Source organism: Aedes albopictus, chromosome 1, assembly GCF_035046485.1.
Source record: "Aedes albopictus strain Foshan chromosome 1, AalbF5, whole genome shotgun sequence".
In the NCBI taxonomy this organism is placed as follows: Eukaryota; Metazoa; Arthropoda; class Insecta; order Diptera; family Culicidae; genus Aedes; species Aedes albopictus.
In genome coordinates, this window is record NC_085136.1 from 218753195 (window position 1) to 218780207 (window position 27013).

Below are 27013 nucleotides of genomic sequence, written 5' to 3' on the forward strand. Positions count from 1 at the left end.
AGTGTGATAAAAACGAAATTAAAATCGTGATATAATCGAACAGAAAACCGTGAATTTGAGCGAGTAGTGATTAAAACGACTAGTGATAAAACCGAAACGCCACTGTACTTCATATCTGTTAAAGTAATCTTGGGTAGATTTGAACTTACCTTTGATGATCTAAATACTTTGAATCAAATTAAATAATCAAAATATTAAACAAAAGTAACAACAAAAATAAATCAAAGGAAGCGCAGCGGTGTCATCTGGTTAGATTTTTATATGTTCAAAACTGTACCATTTTTTCGCATATTTTAATGTAGTTTGTGTGATTGTTTGAGAAAAAATTGTAAATTCAACATAATTAGTGCTTCAAGCTTTTCAAGGTGCTCCATACTTGACACCTTTTCCGTTTAGTTCACGATGTCCAAACGTCGCAACTTGTTAGACTCCGCCGAAAAGCGTAAGTTATCAATCTCCACCACTTTTCAAAATATTTTCAATATTGAATTCTGCTCTTGCAGGTCGTTCCCTCCAGAATGTGGCGGTTGCCCGGGGCCGTCTCAAGGGTGCTCTGGCCGACATCATGACCCACAGCGACGATGAATCGGACTCGGACGACCCTCACGCGACTCGCCATTCAAAGCGATCGAAAACGACGGCGGCTTCCTCCTCGGATTCCATTCCCATCCCGCATCAGTCGTACATCATGAAGCTGTTCGACCGGTCCGTTGATTTGGCCCGTTTCGACGAAACCACCCCGCTGTATCCGATCTGCCGCGCCTGGATGCAGAACCAACCGCGGATCAATCCGAAACAGGTTCGGACGCCTTCGCCGGTTAAACGCGAGCACAATCCACAGATGGCGGACCAGTACCGAAATGGGGAACTGGAGGAAATCCGCTCGATGCCCCGGCCAGATCCCAGCCTGGTGGATCGGTGCCCGCTGCCGTTGCCCAGCCAAACGCGAACTTCCAAAGAGTTGCTGGACGTGGAACCGATGTCGAAAATGGCCCTGCTGGCAGAACACAAAAACCGCTGGAGCCAGATCCGTCAAAACTGGGAACAGCACAGTCGAATCAGGGAGCAACGGCATGCGGCTAGCTTTGAGCTTTTGGATGCTCTGCTCAAGGCGAAATTCTGAGGGAGGCGTAATGCTACGCGCTTTTGGATTGTGTGCATGGGTTTTATTTAACAGACGTGCAAAAGAATATTTTGCATTTTAATTTCATTTTAGTTTTAAATCGCCTTTTTTGAACAACATTTACGGAAGTTGTTTTATTCTGATTAGTCATGTAGCATCAACTAAATAAAATAACTAAAAAATACAATAGCTATAAAATATTACCTTATTTTTTTTATTCATGCTGCTCTTCGTTGTCTATTGATACTTACCTTACCGGTCAGACTAAGGTCTGAGTGACCTCTGCTGTACATAACTTAGGAGACGTCTCCATTCTTCTCGGTCCATGGCTGCGTATCTCCAGGTGTCTTCAGATCCGCACTCTGCGAAGGGTCCGCAGATTGTCCACTTGATCGACCCACCTTGCTCGCTGCGCACCACGTCTTCTTGTACCAAGAACCATTTCAGTCGGATTACTATCCGACATCCGTGACCTGCCCACCGTTGTTTTAAGTTTGGTTTTTCAGATATTTTATTAACGTCCATACAGGTTCACGGAGAAAAATAAATAGTAAACACAACAAAATTCCAGTTTGTTTTAACCGGAATCTCGTTTTAAAATGAGCACAAACGCTATATTGGTTTGATTTGATTACCCTCGGTAGTTAAAACAAACTAAAATTGGTTGTTGTTAAATCGTTGCCTTAGCGGGTAGAATCTACAAACATCCGTTTGGAATTACCTCTGTGTTTGTTGTTTCATTATGACAGCAGTGCTTTTTGGTAGTTGTTTCAACTGGCACCCAAGGTTTGTTTCAAACAATTTTCAGTTTGAAACAAACGTTATAGTTAGTTATATTTACAAACCAAACGTTTAAAACTACCGCAATGTTTATTGATTTATTTTTCTTTTCTTTTTTGTTATTGAATATACATTATAATTGTTGAATTGAAATTTGTTTATTGAATATGAAGATTGTTAAGATAGATACATATGCATATGGAATTATAAAACGTCATCTCCAAAGAGTTTGTTTGCCGCTCCAACAAGAGAACCTTTTCGAGCGGTATTTCTCCAACGTTCTCAAAACAAAACAGAACCTCATCATCGTTCAGCCTTCGGAAGAAAGCGACCTCCGGTAGAAGAAAAGGCTGCGGCCTAATGGCGTAATGATCCATTGTCCCCTTGTTTCCTGGGGAAGGATGGTTCCTCTAACTTGCAAATCCCTTATGGCTTCTGGTGAATTTTGAGTTTAAGTAGCGGACGTTGCTGCCGGGACAATTATTTAGGCGGCAACTAGTCGTTCACCTCTACCGCACATTATAATCTAAGAAAGGTTCAAATAAATACAAAATAATTTGTCTCTTTACAGGCCACTAGCCAAGCCACTAGCAGAATCTTACCTCGAACACTACGATTTGAAGAACGAACGTAAATTAATTTGATATTTTAGTCAATATGTATCATTGGAAGAATAAATTAACTTCCGGAGAAAAACTCAGACAACTTGCAATGTTTCGATCTCGGTTTTGATTGAGTCAAAATTTGGTGCATATTAAAGAAAACGCAGGTGCCGAAACTGAACTGTTGAACAAACCATACCTTTAGTTTGTTTTGCCAGGTTTCAAACTAAATTGTTGGTTGTTTCTTCTCCAAACAAAATATCGGTTAAAATTAACTGCCCAATTTGTTGAAATAACTTTATATGTTACCTACTTCATATCAAAGGAAACAACCCGTTTATTAGTAAACTCAAACCGTACCTTTGGTAGAAATTACGAAGTTTTCGATTTAAGTCAACCAATTTGGTAGTTGTTTTTCAGTATTGCATGGTAGTAGAAACAACTGATAATCCGGTTTGTTTCAAATTGCATTCGTGGATCGAAAACAACAAAAGTTCATTTCAAAACAACTATTTCCCAGTTTATAATTCAACAAACGTATTAGTTGAATCAAACTGGATTGATTTTTCTCCGTGTTGATAGCGCACAATGAACTCGGTTGGTGAGTGACGCAGTCCTACCTAGCTTGACAATATGTGTCCCTACAGCAATGCATGGTGATGGTGTGTGTTAGATTTATTTCATAGAATAGGGATGTTCATTTTATAGAGTTGTTCAATAAACTGATATTATTACACGCTTTCTTCTTGAACAAAAACCTAGTAGAGCCATTGCCCATAACGATCTGGCGGAACAACCATACGTCCACTACGAGTAGACCTCGAACTCCCGATCGATGACCGTTCTGGCTGACCACCAGGCTCAAGTTCACAGTTATGAGCTCTTTGTTGTATCGGTCCATCAACGTATTCGGGTTTGATATTCCGTGAAGTAATAAGCGGACTTTCAACCCTGCGTGTATCAGCACCTGACTCGGGTAGACTTACATCCATTGGTGCAATACCACATGATTCAAGCGGACTTTCAACCCTGGGTGTATCAACACGTGATTCAGGAAAACTGACAAGCCTGGGCGGACCGATTTCAGACCCATCCATACAAGGTGAAGTACGAGGGTGGACTGCATTGTTTGGTGGACTTACAACCCTTGGACGATTTTCATTCGCAAAATATTTCATTGCATGATCTTCGAGGAGAACTTCACTTGGATCAGCCTCATCGTTGATTGTACGTGTCATAAACCTACGGTTCCGACGAAAATGATTACCAAAAGTATCTCGAATCACATAGGAACGCCCGTTTACGTCTCGAACTACAGTTCCATAGTGCCATTCACGTGCATTTTTCCTGAACAGCACTTTATCACCTGACTTCAGAATAGGCAGCTGTTTAGCATGCCGATCATAATAGTTTTTCTGAATACCACGTTTTCGAAGAATTTTCTGTTGGATGTCATTTTCGCTAAGCAAACTCCTTTTCAGTAAGGTCTCCTCAATAGGCAAACGAGTTTTCACAATTCTTCCGAAAAACAGCTGACTGGGTGATAACTGCATACTCGCAACCGGTGTCGTATTGTACTCGAGTACTCGGTACTGAAATTGTTCAACCTCCCCCGTTTCATAGCACCGTTTCAAAATATTTTTGGCAATCGCAACCCCCTTTTCTGCAAGTCCGTTGCTTTGAGGATATCTGGGGCTTGAAAACTCAAACGAAATATTGTTCAGGTTAGCGTATCTTTGACATTCTCGTGAGTTGAATGGTACATTGTCACTACGAATTACTGTTGGATAGCCGTAACAATTGAAGAATCGATCAAACAGTTTACAAACACTACGCATTGTTTTGTCTTCCAGTCGATCAGAGCAGATGAATCCAGAATACGCATCAATGAGAACCAACCAGTCATTTCCGCCGTACTCGTAGATGTCAGTCGAAACGCGATGGAACGGGTACTCAGGTGACGGATCCTGCATCAGTGGCTCCTTCTGATTGTTCCTTCGAAACTTCTCGCATACCATACAGTTGCTTGTTACTTCCTTGATGTCGTTTGTTATGCCTGGCCAGAAAAACTGCGTCCTCGCTCGAGATAGTGTTTTCTCAGTACCCATATGCGGAGCGTGCAGCCATTTGCATACAGTTGTCTGCAACGCAGTAGGTATTACCAATCGATGGTCCTTGAACAGCAACCCATTCTCAAAATGAAGTTCATCGCGATGTTTGTAGAACAGCTGACCCAAATCATCAAGTTTGTTATATGGTGGCCAAGTAGTCTGAACGTACTTAACGATGCGTAAATAGCGTTCATCTTGGTTCAGTTTTTCCACGTACAAATCGAAGTTATCCTGTGACATGCAGGCCTTTTTAACAAGGGCGTGGACTACATGTTCCAACTCCTCCTGAACTTCTCCAGTTTCCGGAAGCGCAGCCCTTGAAAGACAATCGGCGACCAGTAAACTCTTACCCGGCGTGTACACTAGAGACAGTCCAGGATACTTGAGAAGTATAAGGAACATTCGCTGGAGACGAGGGGTGACGTCATCTATGTTCCTTTTGATTAGCGTTTCAAGCGGTTTATGGTCAGACTGGACCACAAAATCCCGACCATAGATAAAATAATGAAACCTTTGGCATGCGAACACAACCGCGAGCAATTCCTTTTCAATTTGTGCCCATCGTTGTTCACTCTTCGTCAGCGTTCTTGAAGCATACGCTACAGGGCCATTGTCTTGTAACAAGACACATCCCAAACCGTCTTTCGAACTATCAGTCTGAATGATACAGGGCTTTTTTGGATCGAAAACAGCAAGCCCGGGGACATCAGAAATCATTTTCAAGATATCATTCATCTCTTGTTCTTGTGCGTCACTCCAATCCCACGGCGCATCATTATGTGTTAGTTTACGGAGATTGGCTGTTCGCTGTGACAGGTTCGGAATGAATTTTGCCAAATACTTACATAGGCCAAGAAAGCGAGTAACATCCGCTACATTTTCCGGCCGTGGCATATCGGTAATTGCTCTGACGTCCTTTTCCAATGGGTGCACCTCTCCATTACCAATCATGTTTCCCATAAATTTAACACAGTCTGTACGGAACTGCAACTTATCCATATTAAATTTCACATTGTGCTCCCTAGCCCGTTGCATCACTTGCGACAGTATGTAGTCATGCTCAGCTTCATCGACCCCTGCAATAGCCATATCATCGAAATAAATTTCTACGCCCTCGATGTCACCGAAAATCTGAACCATTTTCCGCTGGAACATTTCCGGAGCGTTGTTTAGACCAAACGGAACGCGAGTCCAGCGAAAACGCCCAAATGGAGTCATGAATGTGGTCAAGTCTGAACTCTTCCGGTCCAACTCCATTTGCCAAAACCCACTGCTTAAATCGAGTACCGTGAAAACTCTCTTGCCAGAAAGGCGGCTGAACAAATCCTGCTGTGTGGGGATAAGGTAATGTTCACGTTTTATACATTGATTCAGTGCTTTTGGATCCAAGCAGATTCGCAACCCACCGTTCGACTTTTCCACCACCTGCATATTACTGACCCAGTCAGTTGGATAGTCAACATATGCAATAATACCCTGATCCTCCATTCGTTTGAGCTCCGTCTTAATTCTGTCGTGTAAAGCCGACGGAATACGCTTCCTATAGAACAAAGTTGGTACCGAATTTTCTTTGAGTACTATCGAGCACTGACCAGGAAACTTACCCAACCCCTCAAACACATCTCGGAACTTATCAACGAAGTCTGATTTAGCACTAGGAAAACCGGATTGCTGAACTCTGTTCAGACGACTGATTAGTCCAAACTCGACACAAGACTGCAAACCCAACAACGGCTCCAATTTCGAATCAACAACCAAGAAATCAGCACTGTACCTTCTACCCTTCACCGGATCAGAACAAACTAAATGAACCATCCCATGAATCTTTATTTTATTTGAATTGTAATCCACAACATGAGCATTTTTTACATTCTGCATTGGTAGGCCAGCCTTATTTACTACATCAATAGGTATACAGTTTACATCGGCTCCGGTGTCTAGCTTAAATCGCACTTCTTCATTACCCACATGATAAACCTTTCGCCACGCTTCTGAACCTTGGCCGTTAATTCCAGTTGAATTTATTCTATACAAATCAATATTCTCATTAGAACCACTCACACATGCATTGCTAACCTTATCTGTGACAAAGTACTCACCTGCGTCACTCCAATTGATTGTGTGTACTGCTTTCTGCTTGTCCAGTCCTGGTGGCCTGGTCGGTAGCTTCACGTTGTTTCCCTTCTCTTGTTGACGACGGCAGCACTTGCTGAAATGGCCCGCTCCTCCACACGCAAAACATTTCACATTCACCGCCGGACAAACGCGACGATGGTTTTGGTTGAACGGCTTTCCACAATTGAAACATTGTTTCCGAGCGACGACAGCTACCTCCCTTTGTCCTTCCTCTGGCTCCTTCTGCACTGATTTCACCTCGAGTAGATTCACCTTACGATCAAGAAGAAGTTTGTTCTCCGAGGCAGCTTCAAACACCTTGCAAATTTCGACGACTTTCGCTAGAGGATCATCTCGTCCATCAAGCAGCTTCAGCTGGAGCTTTTTATCTTCACGGAGAAAAATAAATAGTAAACACAACAAAATTCCAGTTTGTTTTAACCGGAATCTCGTTTTAAAATGAGCACAAACGCTATATTGGTTTGATTTGATTACCCTCGGTAGTTAAAACAAACTAAAATTGGTTGTTGTTAAATCGTTGCCTTAGCGGGTAGAATCTACAAACATCCGTTTGGAATTACCTCTGTGTTTGTTGTTTCATTATGACAGCAGTGCTTTTTGGTAGTTGTTTCAACTGGCACCCAAGGTTTGTTTCAAACAATTTTCAGTTTGAAACAAACGTTATAGTTAGTTATATTTACAAACCAAACGTTTAAAACTACCGCAATGTTTATTGATTTATTTTTCTTTTCTTTTTTGTTATTGAATATACATTATAATTGTTGAATTGAAATTTGTTTATTGAATATGAAGATTGTTAAGATAGATACATATGCATATGGAATTATAAAACGTCATCTCCAAAGAGTTTGTTTGCCGCTCCAACAAGAGAACCTTTTCGAGCGGTATTTCTCCAACGTTCTCAAAACAAAACAGAACCTCATCATCGTTCAGCCTTCGGAAGAAAGCGACCTCCGGTAGAAGAAAAGGCTGCGGCCTAATGGCGTAATGATCCATTGTCCCCTTGTTTCCTGGGGAAGGATGGTTCCTCTAACTTGCAAATCCCTTATGGCTTCTGGTGAATTTTGAGTTTAAGTAGCGGACGTTGCTGCCGGGACAATTATTTAGGCGGCAACTAGTCGTTCACCTCTACCGCACATTATAATCTAAGAAAGGTTCAAATAAATACAAAATAATTTGTCTCTTTACAGGCCACTAGCCAAGCCACTAGCAGAATCTTACCTCGAACACTACGATTTGAAGAACGAACGTAAATTAATTTGATATTTTAGTCAATATGTATCATTGGAAGAATAAATTAACTTCCGGAGAAAAACTCAGACAACTTGCAATGTTTCGATCTCGGTTTTGATTGAGTCAAAATTTGGTGCATATTAAAGAAAACGCAGGTGCCGAAACTGAACTGTTGAACAAACCATACCTTTAGTTTGTTTTGCCAGGTTTCAAACTAAATTGTTGGTTGTTTCTTCTCCAAACAAAATATCGGTTAAAATTAACTGCCCAATTTGTTGAAATAACTTTATATGTTACCTACTTCATATCAAAGGAAACAACCCGTTTATTAGTAAACTCAAACCGTACCTTTGGTAGAAATTACGAAGTTTTCGATTTAAGTCAACCAATTTGGTAGTTGTTTTTCAGTATTGCATGGTAGTAGAAACAACTGATAATCCGGTTTGTTTCAAATTGCATTCGTGGATCGAAAACAACAAAAGTTCATTTCAAAACAACTATTTCCCAGTTTATAATTCAACAAACGTATTAGTTGAATCAAACTGGATTGATTTTTCTCCGTGTTGTATGCCAATAATTACCCGATCACGCAGCATGCGATCGGAATAGGATGCCTGACACTGCTGGCATCTGAACTCACAGTATTGGATCTGTGTGCGGAGCTCAGTCTCAAACTCGGCGAATGTTTGTCTCTCCTTCTGCGCGATGGTGTTGAATTTGAACGCCTCCATTGCGATGTTTTTCCGTGGAAGGCAATATTCATCGAACGAAGCGATCACGTTTGCAAGTGTGAGCACCTGCTCCTCCACAACCACATCCACCGCATCACCGAAAGCCGCATCATCATCCTCCCCGCCAGCAGCTGCACTAACACCGAAAAGATGATCAGCACTCGCCTTGTCCGGATACAACGTGTTGAAAATTTCGACGCCACGGGGTCCAATCAGCCATAGGAATATGGCGATTTTATTATCATCACTCTCCGCTATTTTACCCGTCGCTCGCAGGTATATACCAAATGCCTGCTTCCACCGAGGCCATTCCTTTGCCAAGTTGGCACAATCGAGCGGCTGAGGCAGTCGAAGGTCGAGTCCGGTCGCCATCTTCGATTTTCCGCTGGTTTGTTTTCTCACGAAAATTTCTGTTTCTCACTCCGATTTTAGCATCGCACTAAAACTGTCCATTAATGTTTGTCGAAGAATCGAAGAATCACTATTCTGCGTACGCGGATCCAAAAACTACCGCTTCTGACACCATGTTTTAAGTTTGGTTTTTCAGATATTTTATTAACGTCCATACAGGTTGATAGCGCACAATGAACTCGGTTGGTGAGTGACGCAGTCCTACCTAGCTTGACAATATGTGTCCCTACAGCAATGCATGGTGATGGTGTGTGTTAGATTTATTTCATAGAATAGGGATGTTCATTTTATAGAGTTGTTCAATAAACTGATATTATTACAACCGTAGCCTTCCGATTTTCGCGGTATGGACGATGGTTGGTACTCTCAGCAGCTGAAGCAGCTCGTGGTTCATTCGCCTTCTCGAAATCCCGTCTTCCATCTGCACTCCGCCGTAGATGGTATCAGAAGGCCGGCTCCAGAGGCACGTTATCCTCAGTAGATGGTACGCAACACCTTCCGTTCGAAAACTCCAAGGGTGTATTGGTCCTCTGCACGTAGGTTCCATGCTTCGTGCCCAGAGGACTACCGGTCTAATCAGCGTTTTGTAGATAGGGTAGCGAGCCAAAAATTGTGTCAATGAATTAACTACATCGGCTGTTTTCCTACTCTCCGCATCGACCAATGTGGCGCTAGCTTATATGCGCAAAAAATCGCTAAAAGTAAATCGCAAAAATATTGTATGGCGAATACCATCTAAAGGCAAATTCTTCAAAGTGGAACACATTATTCGAAAAAATATTTGGTAGTGGTTGTGCACAATGGTGACCACTATTAAGGCCTTTTCTTGTGTCATCACAAAATGGCTTCTGCAGAATCATCATCCAAATTCAACTTTACACAGTATTGCACTAATACACCTACGTAAGAAAATCGACGCTTACCTTTTCTCTAAAATTCTCCACTTCACGCAAGATATTTGTAAAAGAAATATAGAACACACTATTCCAATTAAACTTCTCTTTCGAACTATCTATGCCACAAAGAAATATTTTCACTCAAACTTGAAAATCATATAAATTTGTCTCAGCCGCACCAAGAGTTCGATGGCAATGTTTACCACCCACCACAGTACAACGACGACGGCAGCAGCGCGTCGCGACGGTGCCTTCTGGCGCACAATCATCGATCATTGAACGCAGTGATGTCGATCTTGCGGGCCAATTCATCAATAAAATCAATCAAAATTATTGAAATGGTCAACTCAAATTTATCGATTATGCGTCGTAAAATCGAAAACTATTCTTCGAATGATTATTGTTGTACTTTTACTCACACATGATAGTAAATAAAGCACATAATTTTTATTTGTGAAATCTCCTCCGCACTGTCCGCCAACACTGCTGCTACTTGCAAACATCAACAGCGGAAGAGCATACTAAGAGTATTCGATCATTTTTAGCTTATTACACATAAAATCCAATGTTTTTCGTAACATTGAGACGTGTTTGATTGTGATTTAGCAAAACTGAGTAGTCTACTGCTTCAATTGCTTTTAAAGGATTCATAATCTTGTAATGTTTACATTGGCGGAAGCGAGACAAAGCGGTGCTATTTTTGTTTGTTTGTTTATGGAACAAATGTAAAACGGCAACACCACTACTGTTGCGCTCGATGATTGTTAGAAAGAAGAATCGAAAAAGAAGTGCTGAAATAGGAGTGATACGGGGAGTCACCTTAAGGCCGGACGGGACGGTGGTTGAATCGTCCGCCATTGCTCTGTTGCTAGTGAGATGCAAATCTCAACTTCTACTTCATATTATTGACTAGAAATTTGATCGTTCATTTGCTCACTTGTGGTGCACAATCGACTAAAGTTTCAGCTACGTCAGTGCAGTGGAAATTGATATTTGCTTCTTCAAAATCGCGAGGCAAATTGTTAGAAAGAGAGGGAAAATAGGAAAAATTACACGTCGTCCCGTGCGGCCTTAAGCCTACCAAATATTTTTTCGGTAAAAGCTTTGTATTTCAAGTAATTCAAGTTTAGATGCATTTCGTGTTGGGCAGAGGTGGACAAAGCTCAACGGAAACGAAATAACCGAAGAAAGGGAACCGGACTTAGAATGAAACACTTCGTGTGAATGAAACTAGAAAAATACTTTAATGCACGTCTGAACGGGTTTAACACAGGGGACTGAATGAAATGCCATTCATTGATGCGCGCATGGCGCGCTCGCTCGGCTCTGCTGTGGAAAGTTTTCGCAGGGTTGATCTCGCCTTCGATCTCGCCGAATGCCACACTGAGAGGAAACAGTATTGCATATCCCAACATTTCGCCATACAAAATTAAATTGATTTACTCCTGCTGATCAACTGTGGCTGCGCGCAAAGCGGTAGTCCATTGGCTGAGTTATAGCAGAAAAGTGCCCAAAATAGAACCCCTGCCGATATGGTTCCACTTCCCTAGTTAACTTCATGTGACGGCGAACTTTGTTCGATCGTAGAGTTCTGCGGAGTCCAAAGTAAGCTCGATTCCCTGCCACAATGCGTCTCTGAATTTCTCTGCTGGTGTCGTTGTCGGCGGTCACCAGTGTCCCAAGTACACGACTCCTTCAACCGCCTCGATTTCATCATCGTCGATAGAAATTCGGAGTGGCGGCACGGTGATTCCTCTCTGGAGCCTTTCGCCATCATGTTCCACTCGTGTTTATCCCCGCTCTCCTAATTACACCCTCTAAAGCAATGTTGAACAGCAAGCACGAAGGACCATCACCTTGCCGTAGCCCTCTGCGAGTTTCGAAGGGACTCGAGAGTGTCCCTGATACTTGAACTACGCACATCACTCGATCCATCGTCGTCTTGTTTAATCGTATCAGTTTATCCGGGAATCCATATCCGTGCATAATCTGCCATACCTGTTCTCGATCGATTGTATCATACGCCGATTTGAAATCGATGAACAAGTGATGTGTGGGCACGTTGTATTCGCGGCATTTCTGCAACACCTGGCGGATGGCGAACATCTAGTCCGTTGTAGCGCGTTCACCCATGCATCCAGCCTGATATTGCTCCACGAACTCTCTTGCAATCGCTGATAGACGGCGGCATAAAATTTGAGAAAGTATCCTGTAGGCAGCACTCAGTAGTGTGATCGCGCGATAGTTCCCGCAATCCAACTTGTCGCCCTTTTTGTATTTAGTTGGGAGACACGATACCTTCCATCCATTCCTCCGGTAATGCTTCCTACTCCCAAATATTGGTAATGACCCAGTTTAGTGCTCTCACCAGTGCTTCTCCACCGTATTTGAGTAACTCGCTTGCTAGTTGATCTGGTCTTTTTTTTCTTCTACACCATAGAGGGGAAAATCTGCTCTACAAACACCCTAACAGGAAGGTTTGGGTAGTGTGGAGTTAAGGCCGTCTTCTACAATAGTAGTAAAAGCCAGGACTACTCTCTTCTCGACCCACTAAAACACATTCCTATAGGGCACCGCACTGTTTTGATTTTGTATGGGATTTTAAAGTTTCGTGGCCTTATTGTTTACAAGATTTCTGTTAGAGTGAAAGAGAAGGAGAGAATTTCATGCAGTTCCCTATGGTCGCCAAAGCCTTCGTCTCTCCGGAATCACCAAGCAGGCCTTGCTTCAGAGAGGAGTTGATCTGGTCTGGTGTGTCTGTTGCTACTATTTAGTAAGTGCGGTGGCCCAAATCTGGTGAATCTGAATTCAAGGTGGTGGATCCCGTCGCCAACACATCATTCAAATATAACATCCTACCAAGCCAGAAGTTGGGGGGTGTGAATATTACGCAACTCACTATAACAATCCGTTTCCGACATTCTTAGCAAGCTGCAGTAGAATCACTTGGCATAATACGGGACCTCGCAATTCAGGCGACTGGCTCCGCCAAAGCTCCACTCCTCAATGAGGCAGCAACACACTCCCTGTCTCGCCATGATGATTGCTGTCACCGATGCTTACTAGGGGAAGGACACGCAAGGGGAATATCACTAATCATTATTCACACCCCACATTCTCCTTCTTCTCCGAAAAAAAATAGTCTAACAATCAGGCTTGTGATTTGTTTCCACAATGTACCCCAAATCCACGCTATTGCTCTCTTTATCTTTGTCAGTCCATCTCCTCCTCAGACTCAGAGCCGTCGTTCACGGCAACCGGCAAAGCACTCGGGTTCAGTCCCTGCTTCGATTCGTACACTCAGGAAAATTGCCTCATACTTAATGGAAAATATCCATGTGCCAAACCACATCCAAAGTATATGCAACCAATACCCGATTACGCAGGCAAATAAGCACATGAATAGTATGTGCTCTAAATTGTATGAGTCGCTGCTGTATGGTGCCTCATCAAAAGTATGAGTCGCACTAATGGAAACCAAATTGTCTCCCAGCTCTTCAAAATCGCAGTGTGCTGCGCTGCTAGGAGGCTCACGAAAATCTGGTGGGTGCGAGCTAGGCACATAGCTCCCGGGGAGCCCGTCTCATGCGCTGCGTGAGCTGTTGGTATCTAAGGTGAAAAACAACTTCTTGGTAACGGAGAACCTCAACAACTTTTTTCCGTACAGAACACAAGTGTCTGGTTGGTCTATGAGATACGACTAGGGACTACAGCACGTGTACATCAACTCTGGCAGTATTACGATACTACCATAAACTAATTTCAAGACCTCGATGTACCAAAGAAAACCATTAAATTTTGTGTGTCCAGTCCGGTATCCAATAATATGCATTACCGTGTATTTTTCCCGTGTAAATTGCATTTTGTGTAAATCATATTTAGCGTGTTACACCGATCTGACAGTAAAGGACTAAACATAAATTACGTAATTGGGTACCGAGGATTGTTCACGCCTTTTGTCCATCCACGTACCCGACGAAAATCATCTTCACTTTCTTATCCAACTTCTGCTTTGGGACATGACGTACATGGTATTCCGAACAAAAAGTTCTCATGTGCGCGTAATACGGCCTTTTCTCAACGGCAGACAAAGGCAAACGATTCTGGATCTTCTCTATGCTGAGCTGTTTTCGGTAGGGGACTGATATGTCTTCTTGTTTTCTTGTCCCGCAAAAAAAAACCAAGCTACTGTGTTGAGACAGGTTGTCAGTTTGGCTACAGAAACCTCGTATTGGTGAAACAGAGATGCCATTTCCTTGGTTTTCGGCGACTATCCAACAGTCTAACATGCCATTTCCTTGAACGGTTTCCATTATACATACCTGCATTTTCTTTAGCAAAAACAATTTATGGCGCTTGTCCAACACGCCATTTGCTTGGACGGTTTTCATTAAACATCCCTGCATTTTCTTTATGCAGAACAAGTTTCGGCGGTTGTCCAACGCGCCATTTTCTAGGACGGTTTTCATTACACGTCCCTGCATTTTCTTTATGCAGAATACTTTTCAGCGGTTGTCCAACACGCTATTTCTTTGGACGGTTTTCATGACACGTCCCTGCATTTTCTTTATGCAGAACAAGTTTCGGCGGTTGTCCAACACGCTATTTCTTTGGACGGTTTTCATTACACGTCCCTGCATTTTCTTTATGCAGAACAAGTTTCGGCGGTTGTCCAACGCGCCATTTTCTAGGACGGTTTTCATTACACGTCCCTGCATTTTCTTTATGCAGAATACTTTTCAGCGGTTGTCCAACACGCTATTTCTTTGGACGGTTTTCATTACACGTCCCTGCATTTTCTTTATGCAGAATAATTTTAGCGGTTCCACATGCCATTAATTCGCTCCAAAGCGAAAAATCCCGTTTATGCTTACCTTGTTTTTCCAATCATACCAGCCTCGAGTCACCGCCAGTATTTATCGACTCTATTCCCAATTACCGATTACCTTATCTGCCGCCACACACACCACGTCATTTGTTTGCCTTTACTTTTCAACCGAGTGACAACATGCACATGAACAATCCGCGGAACCATCCTACGAAAGCGTGGTCACAAGTGCCGAACAAGAACATGATCAAGCATGCACGCAATGATCGACTAACGAACCACCCATTCAACTATCACGTGCTATCAGTCGACAACGAGAGTCAACCATACCACCGCGCCTGGGTGTATGTGAATGTGCTCGAACCGTAGCATACACATCCACAACGGCGCGGATAAAAAAAACTACTTCGCATTCTCAGCTCGCCGCGTTTGTAGCACACTTTTCTCAACGGCAGACAAAGGCAAACGATTCTGGATCTTCTCTATGCTGAGCTGTTTTCGGTAGGGGACTGATATGTCTTCTTGTTTTCTTGTCCCGCAAAAAAAAACCAAGCTACTGTGTTGAGACAGGTTGTCAGTTTGGCTACAGAAACCTCGTATTGGTGAAACAGAGATGCCATTTCCTTGGTTTTCGGCGACTATCCAACAGTCTAACATGCCATTTCCTTGAACGGTTTCCATTATACATACCTGCATTTTCTTTAGCAAAAACAATTTATGGCGCTTGTCCAACACGCCATTTGCTTGGACGGTTTTCATTAAACATCCCTGCATTTTCTTTATGCAGAACAAGTTTCGGCGGTTGTCCAACGCGCCATTTTCTAAGACGGGTTTCATTACACGTCCCTGCATTTCCTTTATGCAGAATACTTTTCAGCGGTTGTCCAACACGCTATTTCTTTGGACGGTTTTCATTACACGTCCCTGCATTTTCTTTATGCAGAACAAGTTTCGGCGGTTGTCCAACACGCTATTTCTTTGGACGGTTTTCATTACACGTCCCTGCATTTTCTTTATGCAGAACAGTTTTCAGCGGTTGTCCAACACGCTATTTCTTTGGACGGTTTTCATTACACGTCCCTGCATTTTCTTTATGCAGAATAATTTTAGCGGTTCCACATGCCATTAATTCGCTCCAAAGCGAAAAATCCCGTTTATGCTTACCTTGTTTTTCCAATCATACCAGCCTCGAGTCACCGCCAGTATTTATCGACTCTATTCCCAATTACCGATTACCTTATCTGCCGCCACACACACCACGTCATTTGTTTGCCTTTACTTTTCAACCGAGTGACAACATGCACATGAACAATCCGCGGAACCATCCTACGAAAGCGTGGTCACAAGTGCCGAACAAGAACATGATCAAGCATGCACGCAATGATCGACTAACGAACCACCCATTCAACTATCACGTGCTATCAGTCGACAACGAGAGTCAACCATACCACCGCGCCTGGGTGTATGTGAATGTGCTCGAACCGTAGCATACACATCCACAACGGCGCGGATAAAAAAAAACTACTTCGCATTCTCAGCTCGCCGCGTTTGTAGCACTAAACACTTCACACACACAAACAACCCAATTGTTCTCACTGTTTACATGCCAAGTTATTCTACCTACCTTTTGATTAACTTGAAATAAACTATGATGCACTCCTGGCAGGATCGCCAATGTGAATATTACGCAACTCACTATAACAATCCGTTTCCGACATTCTTAGCAAGCTGCAGTAGAATCACTTGGCATAATACGGGACCTCGCAATTCAGGCGACTGGCTCCGCCAAAGCTCCACTCCTCAATGAGGCAGCAACACACTCCCTGTCCCTGTCTCGTCATGATGATTGCTGTCACCGATGCTTACTAGGGGAAGGACACGCAAGGGGAATATCACTAATCATTATTCACACCCCACAGGGGGGAACGATTCTATAACATTCCCCAGAAAACCAATCCCCAGCATTCCATTCCCCAGAATGTACCATTCCCCAGAAAAAAAATAAAACTATTGCTTTAATTCTGAATGGTTTATATTAATAGCTAAAAATATTTATTCGTAAAAAATCACCGGAAGAAACATCCTGCCAAAAATTCTTATTTGACAAGAAAAACTTCGGAAATAACCATGATTTGCCTTTACAATTTAGGCTATTGGTATAATAGGACAGATCGGTGAAGTACTAGATTTGTAGTAATGAGCTGAATTTTAGTATGGTGAGAAGGTCAATTCTCCGTTTCTGCAATGAAATGGGGCAAAAAGCGTGGGTATTATGATTCCTTACCTAATTTGATGGTGTTTGAGCAAAACTTTGGGCAACTGTGTTGTTATTTTCTCCATTTCTTGCAACATAAACAACCTAGGTATCCAAAGTTTGCTCAAACAGCATCAAATTAGGCAAGAAATCATAATACCCACGCTTTTTGCACCATTTCATTGCAGAAACGGAGAATTGACCTTCTCACCAAACTAAAATTCAGCTCATTACTACAAATCTAGTACTACACCGAACGTGCCCCATTATTGCCCAGCACGGAGGAAGTTAGGCGTTCGACACTGTTAGGCATTTGTTAGCTATGTTGCTCATCGAAAATTTCTGGAGAGCATAAATCATAACCCCGAAATTATGCTCAGTGTTCGATTCTTTCGCGCATTGTTGACAGTTGCCTGAACGGCAGTTAAAAAAATAACTTTGTTGATTGCGGCAGCGTTCGTCGGTCGGGAAAATGATAAAAATTGCGCGTTTCAATTAGTTAAAACCGTAACAACCTGGTAAGAACCATTTCAGTCGTTCCGTCGTCCGACCCGTCAGCTCCTCGCCGCTGCTACTGGCCAATAAGTTCGGTTCGTTCTCGTCGTACCGTTGCCGGAACCAGTCATCTCCAAAACAGTGTCCGATTCCGTTAAGTTTGGCCTCATCGTGTCGGTGAGTTATTTTAATTTGATTTATTTTTCATTTAATTTTTAATTAATTTTAAATAAATTTTAATCAAATTTTAATAAAATTTTAATTAAATTTTCGTTAAATTTTATTGAAATTTTAACAAAATCTTAATAAAATTTTAATAAAACTTCAATAAAATTTAAATAAAATTTTAATAGAATTTTAATTAAATTTCAATTAAATTTTAATTAAATTTTCAATTTTTTTTTAATTTTAATAAAATTTTAATAAAACTTTAATAAAATTATAATAAAATTTATATAAAATTTATATAAAATTTTAATTAAATTTTAATAAAACTTTAATAAAATTCTAATAAAATTATTATAAAATTTTAATAAAATTTTTATAAAATTTAAATAAAATTCAAAAAATAAATTAATTTAATTTTAATTTAATTTTAATTTAATTTTAATTTAATTTAAATTTAATTTAAATTTAATTTAAATTTAATTTTAATTTAATTTTAATTTAATTTTAATTTAATTTTAATTTAATTTTAATTTAATTTTAATTTAATTTTAATTTAATTTAAATTTAATTTAAATTTAATTTAAATTTAATTTAAATTTAATTTAAATTTAATTTAAATTTAATTTAAATTTAATTTAAATTTAATTTAAATTTAATTTAAATTTAATTTTAATTTAATTTTAATTTAATTTTAATTTAATTTTAATTTAATTTTAATTTAATTTTAATTTAATTTTAATTTAATTTTAATTTAATTTTAATTTAATTTTAATTTAATTTTAATTTAATTTTAATTTAATTTTAATTGATTTTAATTTAATTTTAATTTAATTTTAATTTAATTTTAATTTAATTTTAATTTAATTTTAATTTAATTTTAATTTAATTTTAATTTAATTTTAATTTAATTTTAATTTAATTTTAATTTAATTTTAATTTAATTTTAATTTAATTTTAATTTAATTTTAATTTAATTTTAATTTAATTTTAATTTAATTTTAATTTAATTTTAATTTAATTTTAATTTAATTTTAATTTAATTTTAATTTAATTTTAATTTAATTTTAATTTAATTTTAATTTAATTTTAATTTAATTTTAATTTAATTTTAATTTAATTTTAATTTAATTTTAATTTAATTTTAATTTAATTTTAATTTAATTTTAATTTAATTTTAATTTAATTTTAATTTAATTTTAATTTAATTTTAATTTAATTTTAATTTAATTTTAATTTAATTTTAATTTAATTTTAATTTAATTTTAATTTAATTTTAATTTAATTTTAATTTAATTTTAATTTAATTTTAATTTAATTTTAATTTAATTTTAATTTAATTTTAATTTAATTTTAATTTAATTTTAATTTAATTTTAATTTAATTTTAATTTAATTTTAATTTAATTTTAATTTAATTTTAATTTAATTTTAATTTAATTTTAATTTAATTTTAATTTAATTTTAATTTAATTTTAATTTAATTTTAATTTAATTTTAATTTAATTTTAATTTAATTTTAATTTAATTTTAATTTAATTTTAATTTAATTTTAATTTAATTTTAATTTAATTTTAATTTAATTTTAATTTAATTTTAATTTAATTTTAATTTAATTTTAATTTAATTTTAATTTAATTTTAATTTAATTTTAATTTAATTTTAATTTAATTTTAATTTAATTTTAATTTAATTTTAATTTAATTTTAATTTAATTTTAATTTAATTTTAATTTAATTTTAATTTAATTTTAATTTAATTTTAATTTAATTTTAATTTAATTTTAATTTAATTTTAATTTAATTTTAATTTAATTTTAATTTAATTTTAATTTAATTTTAATTTAATTTTAATTTAATTTTAATTTAATTTTAATTTAATTTTAATTTAATTTTAATTTAATTTTAATTTAATTTTAATTTAATTTTAATTTAATTTTAATTTAATTTTAATTTAATTTTAATTTAATTTTAATTTAATTTTAATTTAATTTTAATTTAATTTTAATTTAATTTTAATTTAATTTTAATTTAATTTTAATTTAATTTTAATTTAATTTTAATTTAATTTTAATTTAATTTTAATTTAATTTTAATTTAATTTTAATTTAATTTTAATTTAATTTTAATTTAATTTTAATTTAATTTTAATTTAATTTTAATTTAATTTTAATTTAATTTTAATTTAATTTTAATTTAATTTTAATTTAATTTTAATTTAATTTTAATTTAATTTTAATTTAATTTTAATTTAATTTTAATTTAATTTTAATTTAATTTTAATTTAATTTTAATTTAATTTTAATTTAATTTTAATTTAATTTTAATTTAATTTTAATTTAATTTTAATTTAATTTTAATTTAATTTTAATTTAATTTTAATTTAATTTTAATTTAATTTTAATTTAATTTTAATTTAATTTTAATTTAATTTTAATTTAATTTTAATTTAATTTTAATTTAATTTTAATTTAATTTTAATTTAATTTTAATTTAATTTTAATTTAATTTTAATTTAATTTTAATTTAATTTTAATTTAATTTTAATTTAATTTTAATTTAATTTTAATTTAATTTTAATTTAATTTTAATTTAATTTTAATTTAATTTTAATTTAATTTTAATTTAATTTTAATTTAATTTTAATTTAATTTTAATTTAATTTTAATTTAATTTTAATTTAATTTTAATTTAATTTTAATTTAATTTTAATTTAATTTTAATTTAATTTTAATTTAATTTTAATTTAATTTTAATTTAATTTTAATTTAATTTTAATTTAATTTTAATTTAATTTTAATTTAATTTTAATTTAATTTTAATTTAATTTTAATTTAATTTTAATTTAATTTTAATTTAATTTTAATTTAATTTTAATTTAATTTTAATTTAATTTTAATTTAATTTTAATTTAATTTTAATTTAATTTTAATTTAATTTTAATTTAATTTTAATTTAATTTTAATTTAATTTTAATTTAATTTTAATTTAATTTTAATTTAATTTTAATTTAATTTTAATTTAATTTTAATTTAATTTTAATTTAATTTTAATTTAATTTTAATTTAATTTTAATTTAATTTTAATTTAATTTTAATTTAATTTTAATTTAATTTTAATTTAATTTTAATTTAATTTTAATTTAATTTTAATTTAATTTTAATTTAATTTTAATTTAATTTTAATTTAATTTTAATTTAATTTTAATTTAATTTTAATTTAATTTTAATTTAATTTTAATTTAATTTTAATTTAATTTTAATTTAATTTTAATTTAATTTTAATTTAATTTTAATTTAATTTTAATTTAATTTTAATTTAATTTTAATTTAATTTTAATTTAATTTTAATTTAATTTTAATTTAATTTTAATTTAATTTTAATTTAATTTTAATATAAATTTAATTTAATTTTTATTTAATTCAAATTCAAATTCAAGTTTAAATTAAAGTTAAAATTAAAATTAAAATTAAAGTTAAAATTAAAATCAAAATTGAACAGGCTCCGAGTTTTTTTTATTGAATTGGTTTCGTCCAGCTTTCATTCGAGGCAAGAGTACGGTTGTAGTAGTGAACGTCGACAAAAGTTCACTACTACAATCATACTTCTTGCTCGGATGACAGCTGGAATGAAAACAAGCAGCATAAAATTTATGCCTAACATTTGTCTAACAGCCCATAGTAAAACATGTCTAACGTTAGTCTAATGTTAGACTAACAAACATGTTTCGAATTTGCAACATGTCTAACAAAAGTGTGTCATATCTGTCTAATTTTAGACTAACATTAGCCAAAAGTGAGACAAAAAGTTAGCCTAACATGCTGGCTAGTTAGTCTCACATTAGGCTAATGTTAGGCTAACCCTCCGTACTGGGTGGTGTGACACTCTACTGGCCACGATCTTCGGGAACTTCCGCGTCTTCCGGATAGGGAACGTTCAAAAATTACGTCCAACATTTGGGGGAGGGGGGGGGTCTAGGAAAGTGTGACAGTACGTGTATTAGGTATAGGAAAACAGCGTGACAGAGGGGGGAGGGGGGGTCTGAAAATCCCAAAAAATGATGGACGTAATATTTGAATCTTCCCATAACCCGCAACCAACGTCCGACTCGTCTATCCGTGTCTTACTCGTTCTCCTGTTGTACCACTATTCACCACACCTACTCTGACAGGTTAAACACTCTGAAGTCTAAATTACCCATTTGGAGTAAATATTAACCTAATCTCCAAGGTGTATAGATGTGTTCATTACAGGTCACCACATCTCCCTTTGTCCAAGGTTTGTTTTTCCTTAATCAAAGCTTTATCAGTAGCGTCCGTTAAACCACATTGTAATGGAATATCATTATAAATATTCAAGTGGTTGTTATCTTTAACAGCTCACGCCATACATTCACGTGAGATGCCTTGTGCCACTAGCATATATCTCTCTCTTTTTAGCAGCGGGGTAGCGCGAACGTCAACCACGAATAGATGTGCCGTAGCCCACATGAATTTGACATGTTTGGGAAATTGACACTTTTGGGCACTCTGACAGATCTGGGAAGTGCACGACATCTGCGAATTAGTCATTATCAAAAGTTATTACTTAAGTAAAACGTGTAAAACTAGCAAAAGGTTACGAAAATTTTGGCGTGCAATCGTTCGAAATTACACGACAACGCGAAGATAGCAAATAAATCAGTAAGAAATTGTGTAACGCATCAGTTTTCAGCACAAACAATTTTGAACGTGTTTTTGTTGTGAGCTACGGGGATTTTGCCTTTTGCTGGCCCCCTGCTTTTTAGGATCCCGTTAATTGTCTCATAGTCTTCAGTTTGTTTTATCAACAATGAAGATCTCAACTCCCAACTTTTCAGATACCGCTGAATGAATCGTTACTCCACATTATGTTTCTCTTATTTTTTTCTTATTTGTTTCCTGTTTTCAATTTTTCAATGTAACCGCATAACCTTGTATACTTTTCATTTGCACATAGTACTCTATAATACTTTCAGCTTCTCCGCCCAAAAATGATTTGGGAAGTCCTTTTCCATCCTTTGCGTCAACAAGGGTAAACTATCAAATCTTAAGCAATGCGGCTTAGCAAACCGATCCAAAACAGATACGCACCGTATTGTTTTTTTTTTTCATTGCATTCTCTTGCAACACTTGTTTTACAAATAGTTTACAATTATAATCTGTCGCATACTTGTATACACATCCGTCAATGCCAATTCTATCACTGCTATCACGTTCAGCATCTCAATAGGGTCCTAAAATTAAAGACGAAATCTCGCTTATATTGAATAATACGATCAAGCATGGTATTCTAATCGGAATTGTACTTTACTCGAACTTGAAAAACAAAGGAATAATGAGAAAATTCGAAAAAAGTAAAATTGTAAATAGTTCTACTTTGACATTTGAGGTCAACCTTGTGTGACTGAGCTCGACATTTTTCGCACTGGGATTTCAAAAATGTTCCTATCTGACATACACGGCGAAAAAAAATCACTCAAAGTATGTGTTATATGCTAGGGACGAGACAAAAGGCTAAAAAAATAAAAATTTTATATTTTCAACTACGGTTAATAAAAACGTCAAAAAATGAGTAAATATGTACTCTTGAACCATATATTGTGGTTTAAAACAAGAATCTCGATAGGACTTTAGGAGCCTATTATGCAGCTGATACCTCTAGCAATGTACACTTTCTAGGACCAAATACACTGCATATTTATTATTCATCTTCTCTTCAGCATTACGTACCAACAATAATAGTGACCGCATCTCAAATAAGTGTTCTTTGAGCACCTTGATAAGCACTTGCATAAGCTTGAGTTTCTTTTTTATAATGTTAAAAGGATTTTATTTAATTCTATGTATCTGGATGGGCAAATAACCATTACACATTTTTATATTGTGTTGCAAGTATGATAGTCACGTAGAGACCGGAAATTGATCACGACACATGACACCCTCAGGAATGGTATTGTTGAATACCCGGACGTTTACCGCTTCAGCTATATCGACCGAACTATCAGCTATCTTTGAAATACTCAGTGCTATGCATCACCATTCACTATCCATTCTTGGATAGGGTAAGTGTACCAATTATGGCACTACCTAAGGAAAGATGTTTATACAAAAATAAGAAGAAGACCAACAAATGTCATCAATATGTTAAAAGATAGCTTAGTTTCCATACTTTACAGGATAAATATAGAAACGAAGCCAAAACTACTTTTAGTATTTATTACAGCGTGTGCCAATGATAGGAACCCTGTTCCAGTTATGGTTACATTTTTTAACTTCGGTTCCTTTTCGCACTATTTGCATGCATTCTTTATGGGGTTAGCCATAATTGGTACACTATGGCGAAAAAGGGTGCAAGGAAGCCGAAATTTTAAGGAAAATGATTTATTTCTACCATGATTTGAGCAAAATGTGGATTTTAAATGAGTGCAACCATCTTTTGAGAACGTGATCTGTTGTTCACAAATGTTTTCTTGTTGATTGACATCGTTAAAGAGTGCAAATCAACTATGGCGAATAATTGGTACTATAGCCATGATTGGTACACTTACCCTAATCAAGATAAATAATAGATAAACTCACGTCTCAATGTACATATTTACTACCCACCTTTCACCTTTCAACAATGGATTCTTAATGTGGTCGTTTCTCGGGTGGTTTAGTAGCCCCCGCATCATTTTTCCATTTTTTTCACATAGACACATCATTATAACCAAATGATCATTTGACTAATTCCAATGTTTTCAACACTGGATGATTTTCGTTACAATTTAAACACTTACTGGCACATCTAGCCAAATTTACAAATCAGTGCTTTAATACGTTCACAGTGCAGCGTCAATGCTTGAAGGTGCTTGAAGTTTTCGTCTGTATGCCTTGCCTATGCACCAACCGTTTTGTCGTTGAGCTATTTTACGAAGTGACAACAATGTTGATATATTGATTTTCACGGGCTAGAACGCCACCTCCTGCCAAATGTTCATTCATAAAATCGGCTCGTAAAATGGACTATTGGATACAATGGGAAATGAGCGCTTGCACGCTGACGTCATCACTGTTTTCTTCTCTTTCTTTCCTTCGGCGTCGGTCCATAAAGCCGTCCTTGCCCTTAAAAAATTTTTGAGGGCAATGTTTACAAATCGTATGAGAATTCGATGAGGTTAGGGTTTTGCTGCAAGCCTCTATCCATTTGTATCTATCATTGTTTGCATGAAGAAGTATAAACAAACGTGTTTTGTCTCCTTTTTTTCACGTTTGTCATTCGACTTCCGCCAGGCGGCAGCACTCAGGCTCCGTCAAGGCCTTTCCCCATTTTTTTAAGAGTTTCGCTATACAACGTATCAGTCGATCTCGTCGATCTATTTGGTACGCCCTCCTAGAGCTGCGCTATGCCGTGCTTTTATAGGTTACGGTCTCCGGGACAACCTTTATTTTACGCTCTCCGGGAGCAATGCTGTGCTTCGCACCAGCCATCAGAACGATCCCGGCCTCCGGGGCCATCTTTTTGATTTCGCTCTCCGGGAGCTGTACATTCTGCACCATCTGCTTTATTTCAATTTATTCTTCAAGAGCAAACTACTTGTCGCTCACAGGATAAAAAACATCAGCTACAGAAAACAATCACCTCTCTCGCCTTTCGTCAAACAAAACCAACCACAACAGCAACAGTTTTGGAGTTCCGATCAAGTTCCGATCCACTCTCTGCAAGCTGAATACTCCATTAAGCCGCCTCTTGCTGTCTCATCACCAACCCATTTCGCTGCACGCCTTCTGTCCACGCCATCAAACAGAACTTTTTCATCAGCCACCTCACCAATGAATTAACTACACCGGCTGTTTTCCTACTCTCCGCATCGACCAATGTGGCGCTAGCTTCTATGCGCGAAAAATCGCTAAAAGTAAATCGCAAAAATATTGTATGGTAAATACCATCTAAAGGCAAATTCTTCAAAGTGGAACACATTATTCGAAAAAATATTTGGTAGTGGTTGTGCACAATGGTGACCACTATTAAGCCTACCAAATATTTTTTCGGGAAAAGCTTTGTATTTCAAGTAATTCAAGTTTAGATGCATTTCGCCATACAAAATTAAATTGATTTACTCCTGCTGATCAACTGTGGCTGCGCGCAAAGCGGGTAGTCCATTCAAAGAATCCCATCCCAGTTGCCACTGTGACACTCTACTGGCCACGATCTTCGGGAACTTCCGCGTCTTCCGGATAACCCGCAACCAACGTCCGACTCGTCTATCCGTGTCTTACTCGTTCTCCTGTTGTACCACTATTCACCACACCTACTCTGACAGGTTAAACACTCTGAAGTCTAAATTACCCATTTGGAGTAAATATTAACCTAATCTCCAAGGTGTATACTGCCCCCATTCGCACAACAGTCCCATGTGAATAGGAAACCCAGCAAACATGGGACTGTTATGCGAATAGGGGCAGTATAGATGTGTTCATTACAGGTCACCACAATTGGCATCGCAACTGCTTACTTATTCAACATACATTTTTCCTTCTTTTCTGCATAGGCTGTTCTTTCGAATTGTACTTTTCAGTAAATTATCGGCATCAAAACTTCTTACATTTTCTACGTAGTTTTTTCCTTCTTTTCTGCATAGGCTATTCTTTCAAGTTACACTATTCAGGTAATTATCGGCACCGCAAGCACAGGTGTTTAGAAATTTAGAAAAAAAAATGAAATAAATATAACAGCAATTTTAACACCGGTGGAGGCTGTAATGCCCATAATTTCCCGAAAAGTGCAATTCGAAAGAACAGCCTATGCAAAAAAGAAGGGAGAATCTATGTTAAAAAAGTAAGCACTTGCAATGCCGATAATTTCTTGAAAAGTGCAACTGGAAAGAACAGCCTATGCAAAAGAAGGGAAAATTTTTGATAAACATATAAGCAGTTGTAATGTCAACAATTCTTATAACGACTCAAACATTTTTTTTAACGAAGAAGGAAACGTAACACTCTGATAATTGCCATCGTACATCGATTTAACGGTTTATTTGAAAATTTGAGAGTTGACCAACTGCCAATTCGCGGCGCTCGCATAGTTTTTGTTTGAGTTTGACGTTTGCTCACTACTGCCACCTAGTTGATGATTGGCCAAATTCAGTCCTTTTAGAATTAAGCGAACCTATTTCCGAGACTAAAATTTAAATCGAAAAATGTTCGAAGTGTTACGTCTGTTTGTCTGTGCTTTTTCCCTTCTTCATTAA

At 36.5% G+C, this 27013-nt stretch overlaps 2 protein-coding genes across 4 annotated transcripts; one reads left to right on the forward strand and one right to left on the reverse strand.

Moving 5' to 3' along the window:
• The first annotated feature begins 212 nt into the window (after nt 1-212).
• Nucleotides 213-1323, forward strand: LOC109621635 (protein lin-37 homolog). The gene is made up of 2 exons (XM_020075720.3): nt 213-442; nt 504-1323. The coding sequence occupies exons 1-2, from the start codon at nt 403-405 to the stop codon at nt 1121-1123; spliced, it is 660 nt and encodes a 219-aa protein (XP_019931279.2). The 5' UTR covers nt 213-402; the 3' UTR covers nt 1124-1323.
• Nucleotides 1324-1710: 387 nt separating this feature from the next.
• Nucleotides 1711-9441, reverse strand: LOC109426615 (uncharacterized protein K02A2.6-like). 3 transcript variants are annotated; one of them, XR_009996404.1, is made up of 2 exons: nt 2506-7222; nt 1711-2429 (listed from the first exon to the last, which is right to left on the reverse strand). XR_009996404.1 is itself a non-coding variant. In XM_062846270.1 (2 exons), the coding sequence occupies exon 2, from the start codon at nt 6492-6494 to the stop codon at nt 3264-3266; it is 3231 nt and encodes a 1076-aa protein (XP_062702254.1). In that variant the 5' UTR covers nt 6495-7897; nt 7974-9441; the 3' UTR covers nt 1711-3263. The 3 variants fall into 3 exon arrangements, 2 of the variants coding, with proteins under 2 accessions (XP_062702254.1, XP_029709467.2); XM_062846270.1 differs by adding an exon at nt 7974-9441 and having other exon boundaries at nt 1711-7897; XM_029853607.2 differs by having other exon boundaries at nt 1711-6642; nt 6716-9441.
• Nucleotides 9442-27013: the final 17572 nt, after the last annotated feature.

Bases quoted from the DNA above. Each gene is read 5' to 3' on its own strand.
- LOC109426615 (XM_062846270.1), bottom strand. From the start codon at position 6,494: ATGCAGAATGTAAAAAATGCTCATGTTGTGGATTACAATTCAAATAAA.
- LOC109621635 (XM_020075720.3), top strand. From the start codon at position 403: ATGTCCAAACGTCGCAACTTGTTAGACTCCGCCGAAAAGC. The intron at 443-503 runs GTAAGTTATCAA...CTGCTCTTGCAG, and splicing joins GTTAGACTCCGCCGAAAAGC to GTCGTTCCCTCCAGAATGTG.